At 41.4% G+C, this 16502-nt stretch overlaps 1 protein-coding gene across 4 annotated transcripts in view; it reads left to right on the forward strand.

Moving 5' to 3' along the window:
• LOC138840298 (spindlin-2-like) overlaps positions 1–15979 on the forward strand; it is an 81576-nt gene extending 65597 nt beyond the window's left edge. For 2 of the 4 annotated variants that reach the window (XM_070040358.1, XM_070040359.1), the window contains exon 2: positions 13703–15979. In XM_070040358.1, coding sequence (XP_069896459.1) covers positions 13705–14481 — 777 coding nt within the window. In that variant the 5' untranslated portion in view covers positions 13703–13704 and the 3' untranslated portion in view covers positions 14482–15979. Of the gene's footprint in view, positions 1–12928; positions 13256–13548; positions 13605–13702 lie in introns of those variants that run through there. The other 2 variants (XM_070040357.1, XM_070040360.1) reach the window with 2 other exon arrangements.
• Positions 15980–16502: the final 523 nt, after the last annotated feature.

Here is a 16502-nt window from a genome sequence, read left to right on the forward strand (position 1 = left end):
TCTAATTCAACCCCTCCCTCCCCAAATCCCACCAGAACTTCATTAATAAGTAAAAGCCCATTTGAGACTCAGCAACTGAGACTCTACGTGAATTCAGTAAATAAGTGGGAACTTAAACAAGTTCAGTCACTGAACAACTTGACTGAAGCCAGTGAAAGAAATATTTACCACACCAGAGTAAAAATTCTGATTGCCAAACTTGGGAAAACAGGTTTCTCCCGAACAAATCTTAGGTATATTTGGTGTTTTCAGCCTCTAATTACTGGAAGCAGCCTCTTCGGCCCAGTAGCAACCATTAAAGGCACCAACCTGGCCCAGACACAAAGGAGTGATTGTGATTGAGAGGTACCGGCTTCACTGCCAGTGAAGGAGGAAGGAACTCACAGACAATGAAAACGCTGCTTGGTTAGGGAACCTAATAATTGGTTTGGACTGAGAATCACCAAAGTACCCTGGGAAGCATCACGTGCTCCTCTTCCCAAAGGAGCTCCACAAAATGAGACACACCTAAATAGCTGCTCAGCTTATATAGCATCTGTTATATGTCTCTGCCGGATAAAGCACACCACACAGATCCAAGGAAGGAAAAGTTTAATGTCAGGAAAGACTGACAGGCAGCCTCTATTGGGCTAGAAAACAACAGCTGCCATTAAGTTAGGGAGAGTAATTATAGCGAGTGAGCTGCAAAAATGAGGAAGTGGGAAACTGCATTGTGATGGCTGGGAAATTATATTGTGAGGGCGTTGGTGTTTGTGGTCAGGCCAGGTGGCCAAGGCAGATCAGGATGACCTGAAATCCTGCATCTTACATATACTTTTTTCTAATTGGGGGAGCAGAAGGGAAATAACAAACTGCTGAAATAAGGATATAGGTTGACCCATTGTAGCAATGAGATGTACAAGAGACTGTTGAAAATGAACTTTACAACTTGGGGAGTGGGGAGGAGTTGGGGAGGGAGGGAGGAAGGGAAGGGACGGTAGGGGAAAAATAAAGGAGGAGGCAACAATGATCAATAGGAAATGTACTCACTACCTTACTCATATAACAGTAACCCTCTGTACAGTATTTTGACAATAAAAAAAATATACAAAAAAAGGAAGCCAGGTGGGATTTAGGCAGGAATGTCAGCAGCCACAGGGTGACTTCACCACAACCAACAGCATCCACTGTGGCCTGACAAAGCACTCATCTTGTTTGCATGAATATAGCAGTGTTGCAGGCTGCTGCTCAAGAATGAGTACTAAATAAAGGTGGAATTCTAGTTGCCAAAGGTCGGAGAAGAGTTTTGAACAATTGGAGAGGGTATAACAGTTATCACTTCTCAGGAAGAAATGTAGACTTTGTTTAATTTTGTTTCATTTGGTTTTAGCCTGTGACTTTGTGTATTATTTTCTCCCCTTTTCTACTTCTGAAGGTTTCTCTGTAAGAACCATGCAGGGTTCTGTCACACAATGTGTTCCTGTACCTCTCTCCCTTTCCCTATCTTCCTAATTCCTTCCTTTCCCCACACCATTCCTTATCATTATTAATCGTTAATATTTATACTTTTAATCATTAAGTTCTCAGTTTGGCCTACAAGGCCCAGAGTTCCATCTCTCTGCAGTGTTATCAGCTAGGAGGTGAGATTTCTAATCACTTTCTGATTTATTGTTCAATTGCTGACTTTGTAATGTATAGAGTACAGCAGAAGATTGCATGTTTTTATCATCAACCCATGGAACTTGCTCCAGCAGACATCCTATCTTAGGCCATAAAGCAAATCTCAGCAAATACTGAAAAGTTAAAATGCCTTTTTTCCTATATGCTACCAGACCTAAATGGAATAAAATTAGAAATCCATAGCAAGAAAAACTACAAACAAGGTATTCAGATACATGGAGACCAAGCAACACATTTTTGAATGACTGGTGAATAACTGAAGAAAGTAGGAATTAAATTTAAAATTTCCTAGGTTCAAATAAAAATTAAAACACCTGTGGAACCCAATAAAGGCAGTGGTAAGAAGAAAGTTAAGTCATGAGTATCTTCAGAGAATTAAAGAAATCCCAAAATAAAAGCACCTTAAAGATTTAATTGAAACTAAAAAATAAAAACAAGCAAATCTCACATCACTACATAGAAGTAAAAATTAAGACAGAAATTATTGTAATGAAAATCAAAGAAACAATAAAATAAATCAATGAGACAAAGAATTGGTTCTTTGAAAAGAAACAAGATTGATGAACTTTTAACTAAAGTAACCAGAAGAAAAATCAAGAAGGCACTAATTAATAAATTTAGAGATAAAAAAGGTAATATTACAACCAATTCCATTAAAGTTCCCATCATTAGGGAAGATTTTCATGACATATTCCAACATACTAGAAAAATAAGAAGAAATGTATAAATACTTTAATACATTATGGTACAAAAACTGAACAAAAAAGAAATGAAGAACTAAAACAAATCTATGATGATAATAATCTCCCAAAAAGAAAAACTTAGAACCAGATGGATTTGTTGTGCAAAATAACATCAGCACCTCTATAGATGGATAAAATGCCTTTAACAAACTTCAGCCATCTGTCATGAAAAAGCTCTATAGAAACTAGGAATAGAATGAACATAACTTAAATGAAAGAAGCTATATATCAAACCTGTAGCAAACATAGTACTAAATTGGGAAAACCTAAAACTATTTTTACCAAAGCCATGAATAAGGAAAGGATGACCACCCCCATTCTTTTAATGAATATAATATTGAAATTTTGTATCAGAGCAATAAGAAAAGACAAAGAGATGAAAGGGAAGAATATAGGGAAGAATAATTTCAAATTGTTCCTATTTTCAAAAGATATAATACAGCCGAGTGCTGGTGGCTCATGCCTGTAATCCTAGCTACTCAGGAAGCTGAGATCTGAGGATCTCGGTTCAAAGCCGGCCCAGGCAGGAAAGTCCGTGAAACTCATCTCCAATAAACCACCAGAAAACCGGAAGTGGCACTGTAGCTCAAGTAGTAGAGCACTAGCCTTGAGCTGAAGAGCTGAGGGACAGCGCTTAGGCCCAGAGTTCAAGCTCACAACTGACAAAAAAAAAAAAAAGATATAATACTATTCCTAAAACATTAAAAATTTTTTCTCACCCTGATGCCTATAATCTGAGCTAATCCGAAGGCTGAGATCTGAGGGTCACAGTTTGAAGCCAGCCCAGGCATGAAAATCCTTGTGACCCTTATCTCTACTTAACTATTAAATAGCCAGAAGTGGAGCTGTGGCAAAAAAAAAAAAAAAAAAAAAAAAAAAAAGCTCAGGGACAGTATCCAAGTGTTGAATTCAAGCCCCAGCACTGGCAAAATCAATCAATCAATCAATAAAATTATTTAATCTCGGGGCTGGGAAGGTGGCTCAGTGGTAGAGCGCTTGCCTTGCATGCCTGAGGCCCTGGGTTCGATTCCTCAGCACCATATAAGCAAAAAGAAAAAAGCCGGAAGTGGCGCTGTGGCTCAAGTGGTAGAGTGCTAGCCTTGAGCTGAAGAGCTGAGGGACAGCGCCCAGGCCCAGAGTTCAGGCCCTACGACCGGACCCCCCCCCAAAAAAAAATTATTTAATCTCATGAACACTTTCATCAAAGTTGCAAGATGCAAAATCTAGGTACAGAAGTCAGCAGTAGGTTATACATGCCCAAAGAATAGGCAGAGAATGAAATTAGGAAAATAATTACATTCACAATTGTTTCTAGACAATTAAAGGAACAAATTTAAGAAAGACTTCTACATCAGAACCTATAAAACACTGAATGAACCGGGCACTGGTGACTCACTCTACTCAGGAGGCTGAGATCCGAGGATCACAGTTCAAAGCCAGCCCAAACAGGAAAGTCCATGAGACTCATCTCCAGTTAACCACCAGAAAACTGGAAGTGGCGTTGTGGCTCAAGTGGTAGAGCATTCGCCTTGAGCTGAACTCAGGGACAGTGCCCAGGCCTAGAGTTCAAGCCCTACACCCAACCAAGATAACAACAAAAACAACAACAACAAAAAAAATGTTGAATGAAGAAAGAATCCAAAGCAAACACCAACATGGCAAATTCTATTTATATTCCTCAGAGAAATAAAAAAAGTGAATACGTTTATACTGTTTAGTCTAGATGTAATAGTAAGCCACACCATTCTTATTTGTATAGGTACACTACATTATGTTCACATGAAGTAACTTAATGATTTTTATCTTTTCTCAGAGTATGTCTCCATTGTTAAACACCACAGGACTATATTTCAAAATAGCAAGAAAACCAAAATGTTCACATTTTTACAATACTACCACAAAGCAATAATGAACATTTAAGATTATGGATATTCTACTCACCCATACTGAATTTTAATTCAATGTATACATGTATTAAAACATACTGCCAGTTACTGGTGGCTTACACCCATAATCTAGGTACTCAGGAGTCTGAGATCTGAGGATGTGGTTCAAAGCCAGCCCAGCCAGGAACGTCCATGAGACACTTTAACCAGCAAAATGATATAAGTACTCTGATGTTTTCTCTAAGCTTTTTCACTCAGGGCTGGCATTTTACTACTTGAGCCCTTAAAAAAAAACTCACTCAATAAGAATCATCTTACTAGAAGACATTCTACTGATGAAGTGATAGCCTCAGTTTGGTGTCACCAACATGGAAATTACTATATACTGTAGCAAGTGTGCTTGTTAGAACCGCAGAAGCTTAGGTCCCAACTCAGACCTATTACACCCATGTAATTAATATACGTATTAAAGTTCGAGGCTTCAATATCTGGAGTTGAGGCTTAAAATACTACTTGACTATTATCAGTTAGGGAAAGAGACTGCATACTCCAGTTTCAAAAGAGCTGATCTTTTAAAAAAATATGCTAAGGAATCCAACAAGTAATTCAAAGTACTTCAGTCTAACTCTCAGTCTGTGTCTGTGTCTGTTTGTCTCTCTGTCTCTCTCTGTCTCTGTCTCTGTCTCTCACACACACTCATACACACACACACACACACACACACACACACACACACACACACACTTTATTAATTATTTTAACCAGCAACTCATTGTCAGCAATTTATTCTCTCAGGACATATTCTTGTGGTCATTTTTTGTTTGCTTTTGTTTTGGGATTTTTTTAAATTTTATTTTATTTCATTTGTGAACATACTGTACAGAGGAGTTACAATTACATGGGCAGGATAATGTGTACATTTTTTACCAAGCATTGCAGCCTCCTCCTTTGTTTACCCTTCACATCCCTTCCCAGCCTCCCCCCTCCCCCCCAATCCCAATCCTTCTCCTTCCCCCCCTTCCCCCACCCCCACACCGACGTTGTAAAGCTCGTTTTGGACATGACAACTTGTACTTCTCATTGTTGCAACAGGTCCACCTGTATCCTTAAACAACTGGTTTTTCCCCATCTCCTTTGGGATTTTTTTTTGAAGTGAGAGAGAAGAGAACAGGGCCTCACTTATAGTATCTAGGCTAATTTCTCCAACTCCTGGGCTCAAGTGATCCTTAAGCTTCATCATCCTGAGTAGCTTGGACTACAGTCACACATCACCTTATGGTAAGGTCCACTCCTGGATGGTGAGCAGACTCCACCCTCCTCCCAACAAAGTCTCTGCCCAGTACCTGCATTACCTAGGCAACTGGCACACCTGGAAGAGGTCACATCTGCATCCTCTGAGGTCACATCTGGATTGGATGTGGCCACACCATTCCCCACCCCTACCCTAGATAAGGCCTAGCCCAGGGCCAGATGCTCTTTTTCTCAGGCTTTTCCCAGCCATGTGGAATGTCAACATGGCCAGGTGCCAGCCAGACAGATGAATAAACCTACCCCTTACCTCACAATTTTTTGCCTCTGCAATGCTAAATGGTCAGAAGTCAGTTTGCTTTCAGGCTTTCTTTGCTCTCTGTCCAACTTTCTCTATCTCTCCCTTTCTCTTTTCTACAACTTTTTGGATTGTGCCCTGAAGAGTGCAACACAGGCTGGATCCCAGGGACCCTCCCCCACTCTAGGTTCCCTCTCAAAGGCTAGCCAATCTAGGCTTGATCTATTTGTTCAGGCTTTCTTTGCATTTTTTCAGAAATTCGACATCTTGAGTTTGCCATCTTGGCCACATGGTGGGTTAAGGGTTTGGCCCCATCTGACCCTTACCCTTCCACTAAGCTTACTACTCCATCCGTCTTTTCTTTAGGTGCATTGCTAACAAGTTGCTCTTTTCACAAGCCCTGGAAACTGAGGCCCACCCACCTGATGTGCTCTGTTAGCAAAGATGTCAAAACATTGTTGTCAAAAATTTTAGATTTTGAGTTTTGCTTTTTTTGTTTTGTGTTGTGTATTCTAGTACTGAATACGTGATTCTAAAATATTGGGCAGATCTGTGCTAAGATTCTCATCACATCTAATGAGTTTTGTCATTGCAGAATATTTGTTGGTCAATTCTTGATAAGGACCAGGTAAGCTCTACTTATTCTACTTGATTTCCCTGTTGCTTTAATTGGAAATAATAAAGGGTTTTTGTGGCAAAGATTGCAATTCAAAGCCAGTCTGGGCTGAAAAATCCCTAAGACTCCATCTCCCAACTAACCTGCAAAGAGCCAGGCTGGAAGCATGGCTCAAGACTCTTATCTCTAACCAGCCAAACACAAGTGGTACTGTAACTCAAAGTGGTAGAGCACTAGCCTTGAGCAGAAGTGCTCAGGGACAATGCCCAGGCCTTGAGTTCAAATATCCATGAATACTAACTGGGACAAGCCATCCCAGCAACGAGCACCTAGACTCAGTCGGTCTGGGGAACAAGGGACCATGGAGAGAAGTAAGAGGAAATGATGTCATATCAGCCACTTTGTGCCTGCCCTTTCAAACTTAACCAGTGTAGGGAGGTTAATAGAAGTAGAACCTTGCCCCTCTAATGTCCATACCTGTCTACCTTTTAACTGGATAGGAATTTACATTATTGCCTTTGTTACCTGACTTCTCCTCTACCTAGTCACCAGATGTCAGAAGTAGCTAGGGACATTTCTACCAACATTTTCAGCCCCAGGTCCTTCCTCTTGACATTTATTTGCTCTCTAGTATTTTTTTTTTTTTGGTTGGCCGTGGGGCTTGAACTCTGGGCCTGGGCGCTGTCCCTCAGCCCTTCAGCTCAAGGCGAGCGCTCTACCACTTGAGCTATAGGGCCACTTCCGGTTTTCTGGTGGTTTATTGGAGATAGGAGTCTCATGGTCTCTCCTGCCCGGGCTGGCTTTGAACCACAATCCTCAGATCTCAGCCTCCTGAGTAGCTAGGATTACAGGCGTGAGCCACCAGCGCCCAGCTCTCTCTAGTATTTTTTTCCAGCCCCTCAATGCCTCATGAGACTTTCTCCAGACTTCATCCAAGAGACTTGCCTCCTGCAGACTTCATCTAAGGACTCATGCCTACCAAGGGACAGCGGCTGCTTGCTACTTTCTCTGGGAGGGGACCACATTCCAGCCTTTTACTCTTAAAGTCGACATCCCCTTGTCAGCAAGAAGTTGCAGAGAGAATCTGTGCCCTATTTCATGATTATTAAAAGGCTGGGATGTAAGGTCGACTCCTGGAAGGCTAGCAGACTCCACCCTCCTCGCAGCAAAGTCTCCACCCAGTACCTGCATTACCTAGGCAACTGGAACACCTGGAAGAGGTCACATCTGCATCCACTCAGATCACATCTGGATTTGATGTGGCCACACTTTTCCCCACCCCTACCCTAGATAAGGCCTAGCCCAGGACCAGACACTCTCTTTCCCAGGCCTATCCCAGTCATGTGGAGTGCTAACACGGCCTGGTGCCAGCCAGACCAATGAATAAACTTAACTCTTAACCTAAATACCACGTGGGTGGTGTACTTCTTACCTGTCCTCTTTTTAAAAACCTTACACCTGGCTATCAAGACATGTTTTGATAAGATACTCTAACATAAGAAGCAATTGCTATATTAGCTCAAAGAAAATTTTGTCTAATAAACATTTAAATTTATAATCATTACATACCTGTAGACTCACAATTTGACTTATCATTCAAGCAATGCTTATCAGGTAAAATAAAATGATCTCTTCAAGTAAAACTTGTAAAAATCTTATTCAGCGTCAAAGTGATCCTTTAAAAACTGGATTTAGTTAGGGACTGGAAATGGAGGCATATTCCTATAATTTCAGCTACTTGAGAGATAGCAATCTTGAGAAGGATTTCAATATGAGGCCAGCCTAAGCAAAGGTGTGAGACCCTATCTGAAAATTAAAATAAGAGAAAAAAAAACCAGGGACATGGCTCAAGTGATAAAGCATTTGCCTAGCGCAAGTCTCAGAGTTTAATCCTTGGTACTAACAATAAAATAAAAATAAAAGCAATCTCAGTTCCCTGAAATTCTACCCGAATAATTCAGCTTTCTTCAACTATTTTCTACTGATGACAGTAACTATAGAAAATGTAGAAACCGTGGCATCCTTTACAGTTTACTGGATGTGCTCAGACCATTTTCAAAACAAAACATTCTGACTCATTCAGTACCCTGTTTTTATTATTTTCAAAATGTTATTAAGCTCTTGTTAAAAAATATATAAACAACCTGAAAAACAACAATATTCGAAGTCATCCCACTTTGGAAAAAATATAGTTAGTTATAAATTTCAACAAAAGTTAAGAATAACTGGCTAGGGCTGGGAAGGTGGCTCAGTGGTAGAGTGCTTGTCTTGTTTGCATGAGGCCCTGGGTTCTATTTCTCAGCACCACATAAGCAGAAAAAGCCAGATGTAGCACTGTGGCTCAAGTGATAGAGTGCTAGTCTTGAGCTGAAGAGTTGAGGGACAGTGCCCAGGCCCAGAGTTCAGGCCCCACGACTGACAAAAAAAAAAAAAAAAAGAAGAAGAAGAAGAAGAAGAACTGGCTAAAGCCAGGCACTGGGGTTTCATACCTGTAGTCCTAGCTACTTAAGAAGCTGAGATCTGAGAATTATGGTTCAAAGCCAGCCAGGAAAGTGTGAGACTCTTAACCACTAAAAAGCCATAAGTGAAGCTCTAGCTCAAGTGGTAGAGTGCTAGCCTTGAGCATATAAAACTCAGGGACAATGCCCAGGCCCTGAGTTCAAACCCCAGAACCAGCACATACACAAAAATAGCTTTAATGGATATGTTTAAACGACTCCCTCTTATATAAGTAATGCATGCTAAGAAAAAATCTTTTAAGAAGAATAATTCTTAGCTGGATGCCAGTGGTTTATGCCTGTAATCCTAGTTTCTCAGAAGGCTGAGATCTGAGGATCATAGTTCAAAGCCAACTGGGGCAGAAAAGTCCATGTTAGACTCTTTTCTCCAATTAACCACTCAAAAACTGGTAGAAGAGCTGTGGTTCAAAGTGGTAGAGCGCTGGCTTTGAGCAAAAGTGCTCAGGGATGGTGCCCAGGTCCTGTGTTCAAACCTCATGACTGACATAATTCTTTAAGTTTAAAATAAGCCACTAGTTTACACTAGTTTTTCAAATTTTTTATATAGTAGTGTATTTTAATTATACAAAGAAACTTCATGTAATTGCTTAGCAAAACTAACTCACAGTCTAATAAAATGAATACCAGAAAGCTGGTATTTTAATACCAGAAAGCTGATATTTTATATGGTCTAGGGTGATCAATCTGGGAAGGGGTAGCACATGAATGAAGAGAGGAAAGGTGGGTGAATACAATCATAATATTGAATGGATAGGAAAGTTGAGGAGAGAGGTAGGATTGGGAGGATGGGGATAACTGACAAAAGCAGTGACCCATTTGCACAACTATTTAAAAACAGGAAACATATAGTAAACATATCGTTAAAAAGAGAACTTTCCTTGTGGATTCTATACATGCATATAATGTATTTTTTGGATCCTGTTGGGCCTGGACTCTGGGCCTGGGCACTGTCCCTCAGCTCTTTAGCTCAAGGCTACCACTTGAGCCATAGCACCACTGCTGGCTTTTTTTTTTTTTGCTTATGTGGTGCTGAGGAATCAAACCCAGGGCCTCATGCATGCAAGGCAAGCACTCTACCACTAAGCCACCTTCCCAGCCCTCTATGATTCTTTTTTAACCTTCTCCCAGCACATCCTCCCAGTTTTACAATTATTAAAATTGTAAAACCAATTAAGGGCTTAATTGTTCTATTTTCATACATTAGATATTTCCATCACTCTCTCCTTTCCTTTGCTCTCCTCTGTGTGTTTATGCTAAACACACTCCCTTTTACATTCATATCATATTGTTTAATGTATAGATTCTATATAGGGGAGAAAATATGATATTTATCATTTTGGATCTGGCTTATTTCACTTAAGAGATCAATACCTTTTATTTTCCTGCAAATGACAAAATTTTATTCTTCTTTATTGATGAATAATGTGTATTCTATAACTTGGCTTTTATAAAAAGTGCTATGACTAACTTGAGTGTACAGGTTTTCTTACAGTTGGGTGGCCTTATGAGTGAAGATCCTAGATTCTTGGTTTTCTGAACAAGGAATTAAACCAAAGTACATTAAAAAAAATGGTACCAGGTACAGGTGGCTAAGATCTGAGGATCGCAGTTCAAAGCCAGCCTGGGCAGGAAAGTCTGTGATATTCATCTCCAATTCGCCACCCCAAATCCAGAAGTGGAGCTGTGGCTCAAGCGATAGAGTGCTAGCCTTGAGTAAAAATACTCAGGGAAACTGTCCAGTCTTTGAGTTCAAGCCCTAGAACTGGTGTGTGCACACACAAAGGTAATGTAAAGCAGAGTTTATTGGAAAGATTGAGAGTACACAATAAAGGGAAATATCTGGAGATGGATAACTCAAGAGCCAGCACTTTGTTACAAAGCTTTAGTGCTCTAGGATTCAGGGATTGTTGGCATAGATTATCATATTAATAATAGTGGCCTGTCACTAGAGAAATGAGGGACAACTTTTTAGAAGGGATCAACAATATGCAAATTTGCCATCTCACAATTTTAAGTATTTGTATTAAGAGTTGACTCCACCTTATTCCCCCTGGTCAAGCAAGACATTTGGTGCCCACCAAGAGGCTTGACCACATGCCTGTCCACAGGCAGGTTATTCCAACCATGTAGGCCTGGCCAAAAATCCCTATCACCCCTGGCGGGACATTCTACTCTAGACCTAACCAAAAGTACCCATCTCTAGCCCGGGAGTAATTACAGCCTGATTTTTACTCCTTCATTTCATCCTTAAGACCCATATAAGCAGGATCCCCAAACCAATCCCTCACACAGCCTCCAAACCTGCAGGAAGGTCTGTACCACTGGCTAGCAATGAACAGTCCTAGCCTGTTGACAATTGAGTCCGGTCTATTCCTTTTCCATTCTCTTCCATTTTCCTAACATGTATGAAATGAGACCCGGATGCATGAAGCCTTGGGTAGGGTTTTCTTTCTGAAAAGGTCAGGCAAAGGATACAACCATTCCCACTGTGCAATCACCTGTGTCTAGTTAGAACTGGTCCATAGTTTTTCTATTCCTAGAAAAAGTTCTAACTACAGATTGACTACTAATTACCTACAAGGAGTGACTGTGCAAGGGTAGTGAGGAGAAGATAAAATTTATGTGTGTTTCCCATGGCATGACCAAGAGACTTGGTTTCAGTTTTCTTTCCCAGTATCAGTATCTCTACTGTATGTTACTTTACATTCCATCAGGTTCCTGCCCAGAGTGGTACAGCAGAGTGGTAGTTCTATTGTTAGTTTATTGAGGCAGCTGCATATTAATTTCCTTAGTTGCTATACTAATTTATATTCATACAACTGTATATATGGATTTCTTTCCCCTGAACCTTCAACCTTGGCTGTTGTTCGTTATCTTGATGATAGCCACTGTGATTGGGGTGTATTGGAATCTTAATGAAGTTTTGAATTACAGTTTCCTTTCTGGCTAAGGATGTTGAATATTTATTTTTATGTTTAATTGGCCATTTGAACTTCTTTTGAAGAGTATCTGTTAAAATTGATTTTTTATTAACTGGATTATTTGTCTCTTGGCAATTAATTTGAGCATTTTCTATATTCTGGATATTAATCCTACCACAAAGGAAGAGCTAGCAAAGATTTTCTCCAATCTGTAGGCAATCTTTCATTTGAGAAATTGTTCTCACTGAGGTGTAGATGCTTTTTAATTTGAAACAATCCCACTTATTAATGCTTCTACATTGGAGTCATTTTTATACATAAACTCCTTATGTCTATTTGTATTGTCAGGTTACATGCTGCTTTAAATAAAGGAGATAACATGTAAATTTGTTGGTATATATGTATGTACAAAGAATAATGTTAATGACATGTGTATTTGAGATTACTTGACATTGGATACAAATATCTATGAATACAGAATGAACAGAATGAATGGATATTAAGATATGTGTATACACATTCATAAATATGTATGCATATGAGCAAGACAGATTACAGATTATGTCTCCATAAATGTATGACTATTGTATTTCTATGTAAATTTGTGTGCAACAAAATGTGAGGAATGTGAGAAAGATAGAATACAAATTGCAAAAAGAGAGCTGAAGAGTGCAGCAGAGGAGCTGGTTGGATCCACTAAGAGAGGGCAAAAGAAGAGAAAGCTACTTATAGTTCCGAGGTTCTGAATACTGAAAAGAAAAGGAGGAGGCCAGGAAGGTTTCCAGGGCAGGAGGACAGTCAATTCCATATTTGGAAGAAAGGGGCGTCTTCAATATGGACGAGAAAATGAGATACAAATCCTATACAGAGAGAAGGAGGAGACAACAGCTGCAGCTGCAGCTGCAGTTGGTGGAAGCCCAAGGTGGCAGAGGATCCGCCTCCTCCAAGAGGAGGGTGGAGGGCTCAGGATACCCCCACCTCCTTTGACTGCCCCGCAACCCTCTAGACACTTAGCCTACGAATTCCATCCCCCCCCCTTCTCAGATCCGGCAAGAACGCTTGGGGGCCAGTCTCTTACTGATCCTCCCTGCCAGAGGATCTTAGCTGGGGCAACTGGAGGTATCTAATTTACGCGAGTAAGGCCCCCTGTTCCCCTCCCCCCTGGCGACAGTCGCCAGACAGGACAAGGCCATTGGTACACGTCAGAACAGAGAGGGGGGATGGGATGGAATCCTGGAATCCTGCAGGAGATAAGGGGGTGGTGGTGTGCTCTTGGCAAGAGCAGTGTCGGGAGTGCGGTGGGCAAAGAAAACCAGGAGCATTAGGAGCCACTAAAGAATTTGGAAATGAGCGTGGAGAAGCCAGGTGGGTGTGGGGGAAGTGGGTTGGGACAATGGGAGGGGGGGTGCTGTTGTTGAGTGGGGAGGGGCCTCTGTTCTGCAGGCTGGGTTGCTCAAGGCAGAGGTATGGGAAAAGGTAGTGGAGGGGAGGCGCTTAGCCGAAGATCTTGAATGGGCGCCAAAGGTGGGGGAGGGGTGGGGGCAGGGGACACTGAGCTAAGAGAGCCAATTCTTTCCTGCAGAGTTTCTAATCCTGCTCTGCGGGACCGCAGCTTCAGCCCTGCCCCACAGCCTAAAAGAATCTGGGGGAAAAGCTAAGACTGAAGGCATATAGCTAGAATTTCTAACACAGCTGACTGGATAACAAGGAAAATGTAGGCACTGGCACAGTGTACACAATCACCATCGTGGAGAGAAGTCTTGTAGCACACACACTTGCTATTTGTCTCTAACCCCTTTGTCGTCCCTGCAGACATGAACACCCCTAATTCATACGAGGAGGACGTGCAACAAACCGAGGAAGCTGCAGGAGAGGCCACCGCATCTAACAATGGGATGAAGAAGAAAACTTCGCAGAAGAAGCAGAGGGGCAGACGTATTTCCCAGCCAACCAGGAACATCGTGGGTTGCCGTATTTCGCATGGATGGAAGGAGGGCAACGGTCCCATCACACAGTGGAAAGGAACAGTTCTTGACCAGGTGCCAATTAACCCCTCACTTTACCTCGTGAAATACGATGGAATTGATTGTGTGTATGGATTAGAACTTCACGAGGATGAAAGAGTGTTATCACTTACAATTATGTCGGAGAAGGTAGCATCATCTCAAGTTAGCGATGCTAATCTTGCAAATACCATCATTGGCAAAGCAGTGGAACACCTGTTTGAGGGTGAGCATGGTTCTAAGGATGAATGGCGGGGGATGGTACTAGCCCAAGCACCTATCATGAACGCTTGGTTTTACATCACCTATGAGAAAGATCCTGTTCTGTACATGTACCAGCTTCTAGATGATTACAAAGAAGGCGATCTCCGCATTATGCCAGAGGCCAGTGAGAGTGCTCTAACAGAGAGGGAGCTGGGAGTAGTGGTAGATGGGCTAATAGGAAAGCATGTGGAATACACCAAAGAAGATGGCTCCAAAAGGATTGGTATGGTCATTCATCAAGTGGAAGCCAAACCCTCTGTATACTTTATCAAATTTGATGATGATTTTCATATTTATGTCTATGATCTGGTGAAAAAGACTTAACTGTTAGGGTAAAATTGGTCACAACTGTGAAAATAAACAGTTTGTTAAAACATGCAACAAATGTTGTTCTTCAGTGTATTGAAGAAGTTAAAGGGTCCCTGATGACCAAACATTTTGGACAGTATAATGGTTGTTGTGTTCTGAAAAATACAAATGTATGTGGATGTGACACACTGTGTGTAAGCACTATGTTTTTGGTGGGTAGGGCAAGGAAGGAGCAGCTGTCAATTCAACCTGTGAATAAAGTGCTGCTAGTATGACCAGTCATCTAAAAATGGAATGAGACTTAACTGGTCTGGTCTTTAGGGAGGGGAAGGAACTAGAGATGGGCTGTGGGTTAAAGAGAGGAGATGACTGCTTAGGAAGAGGTGGAGAGGTGCCAGAACAGTGGGAGGCTTCCTGAAGGAGAATTAGGGGGAAACATCTAGTAGGGAAGGGAAGGAAAGATGAAAACATAGCAGAGAGTGATATTGGAGCTTAGACTAACAGAAAAACAAACAAACAAAAACCAGACAAGATAGATTGAGACAAAGATAGAGACAAAACTCAGAAAATATCCAGCATAGTCAAGGAAAGATAAAGTTGGTGGAGATCTGTGGAGAGGCTAAGGGATGGTTGATGCAAGGTTAGTGTGACCCACAAGGGAGGGACACAGTAAGGACAAATTCTGGGAAGACAAAAAAGACTGAATGAGTGAAATTATAGACTAAGAAGTGTGGAGAACAGATCTCAGGAGGATTGGGAAGGACCAGGGAAAAATCAAGACTCCTGACAATATTGTTGCTCTTTCTTATGTGCACAAAGGCAGTGTAAAGTGTCAAAGAAGGCAGGTGCATTGGAGCTTCCTTAGAAGGACATTTAGACAGGGATATCTCCAGTAAATTCAGCAGGAGTCCATTTTTTACTTATAAGACTTCTCTTGTTTCAGGGAGTTTGTGTCACACTTGTTAAGCAGAACCTCAACTCTCAGCCTAAACATTAGGCTTCAGAAGCTCTAGGAAGAGATAATCACCTTTATCTGGTAAAAAATAGAACCTTGTTGAGCCCAGATACAGTAGTACCATCTCTGTTGTAGCCCTTGCTAAAGTATTCCTTGCTTCACCAGAGAGGAAGCACATCAGAAGATTGAGCCCTAAGGGTTCTCAAGGCAAGGGGAGACCTTGACTGCCCATTCTTCTGTTAACAGCTGCCTTAAGCCACAATTGAACTTCAATCAGTGCTGCAACAAAGAGCAGCTCTCTTTCCCTAGAAGCCCCATTCTGCCTATATCCTCCACAAAGCCTGTGGCTTTTGACACCTCACTGGTACCCTCTGGTTAGTATTGCCCTAAACTCACAGGAAAGTGTCATGGAAGTTGGCAGAGCTCTTTGTTTCCAGGTGATGGTAGATGTCATGAAGAGTAGAGGTGGGAGTTGTGATTTTGTGTTAGGTTATTCCTTTGGTTGTATATTGTCACATGGAGAGGTTTTGTGGTTGGGAGATGTAGTGTGAAACTTCAATAAAGTCTGAAAACTATGATGTCTAGCACATAGTCTGTGTCTTCCTTTCTCTTTTTGCCTTCTATTTATCCAGTCCAAAGCTCCCTCTTAAAATGCATGCTCTGGTGCCGGCGGCTCACATCTGTAATCCTAGCTACTCAGGAGGCTGAGATCTGAGGATTGAGGTTCAAAACCAGCCCGGGCAAGAAAGTCTGTTATCTCCAATAACCACCAGAAAACCAGAAGTGGCGCTGTAGCTCAAGTGGTAGAGTGCTAGCCTTCAGCTGAAGAGCTGTGGGACAGCACTCAGGCCCAGAGTTCAAGCCCCACAACTGAAAAATGCATACTCTCAAAAATGCATGCTCTCATTTTTGTATACCCAATAACCTATACTTTTACCCTCAAACAGAGTCCTGGTTAATCCCTGATAGCCAGAATGCCTGGCCTACATGCTGGTTTTTGGCAACAAGTTAATAGGGGGGAGGCATTAGGGAAAATCAACAAAGAAACATGAGAAATGTAGTTCATTCTTTCATCCTAACT

This window comes from Dipodomys merriami, unplaced genomic scaffold, assembly GCF_024711535.1.
Source record: "Dipodomys merriami isolate MVZ:Mamm:240054 unplaced genomic scaffold, mDipMer1.0.p SCAF_3, whole genome shotgun sequence".
Taxonomy (NCBI): domain Eukaryota; kingdom Metazoa; phylum Chordata; class Mammalia; order Rodentia; family Heteromyidae; genus Dipodomys; species Dipodomys merriami.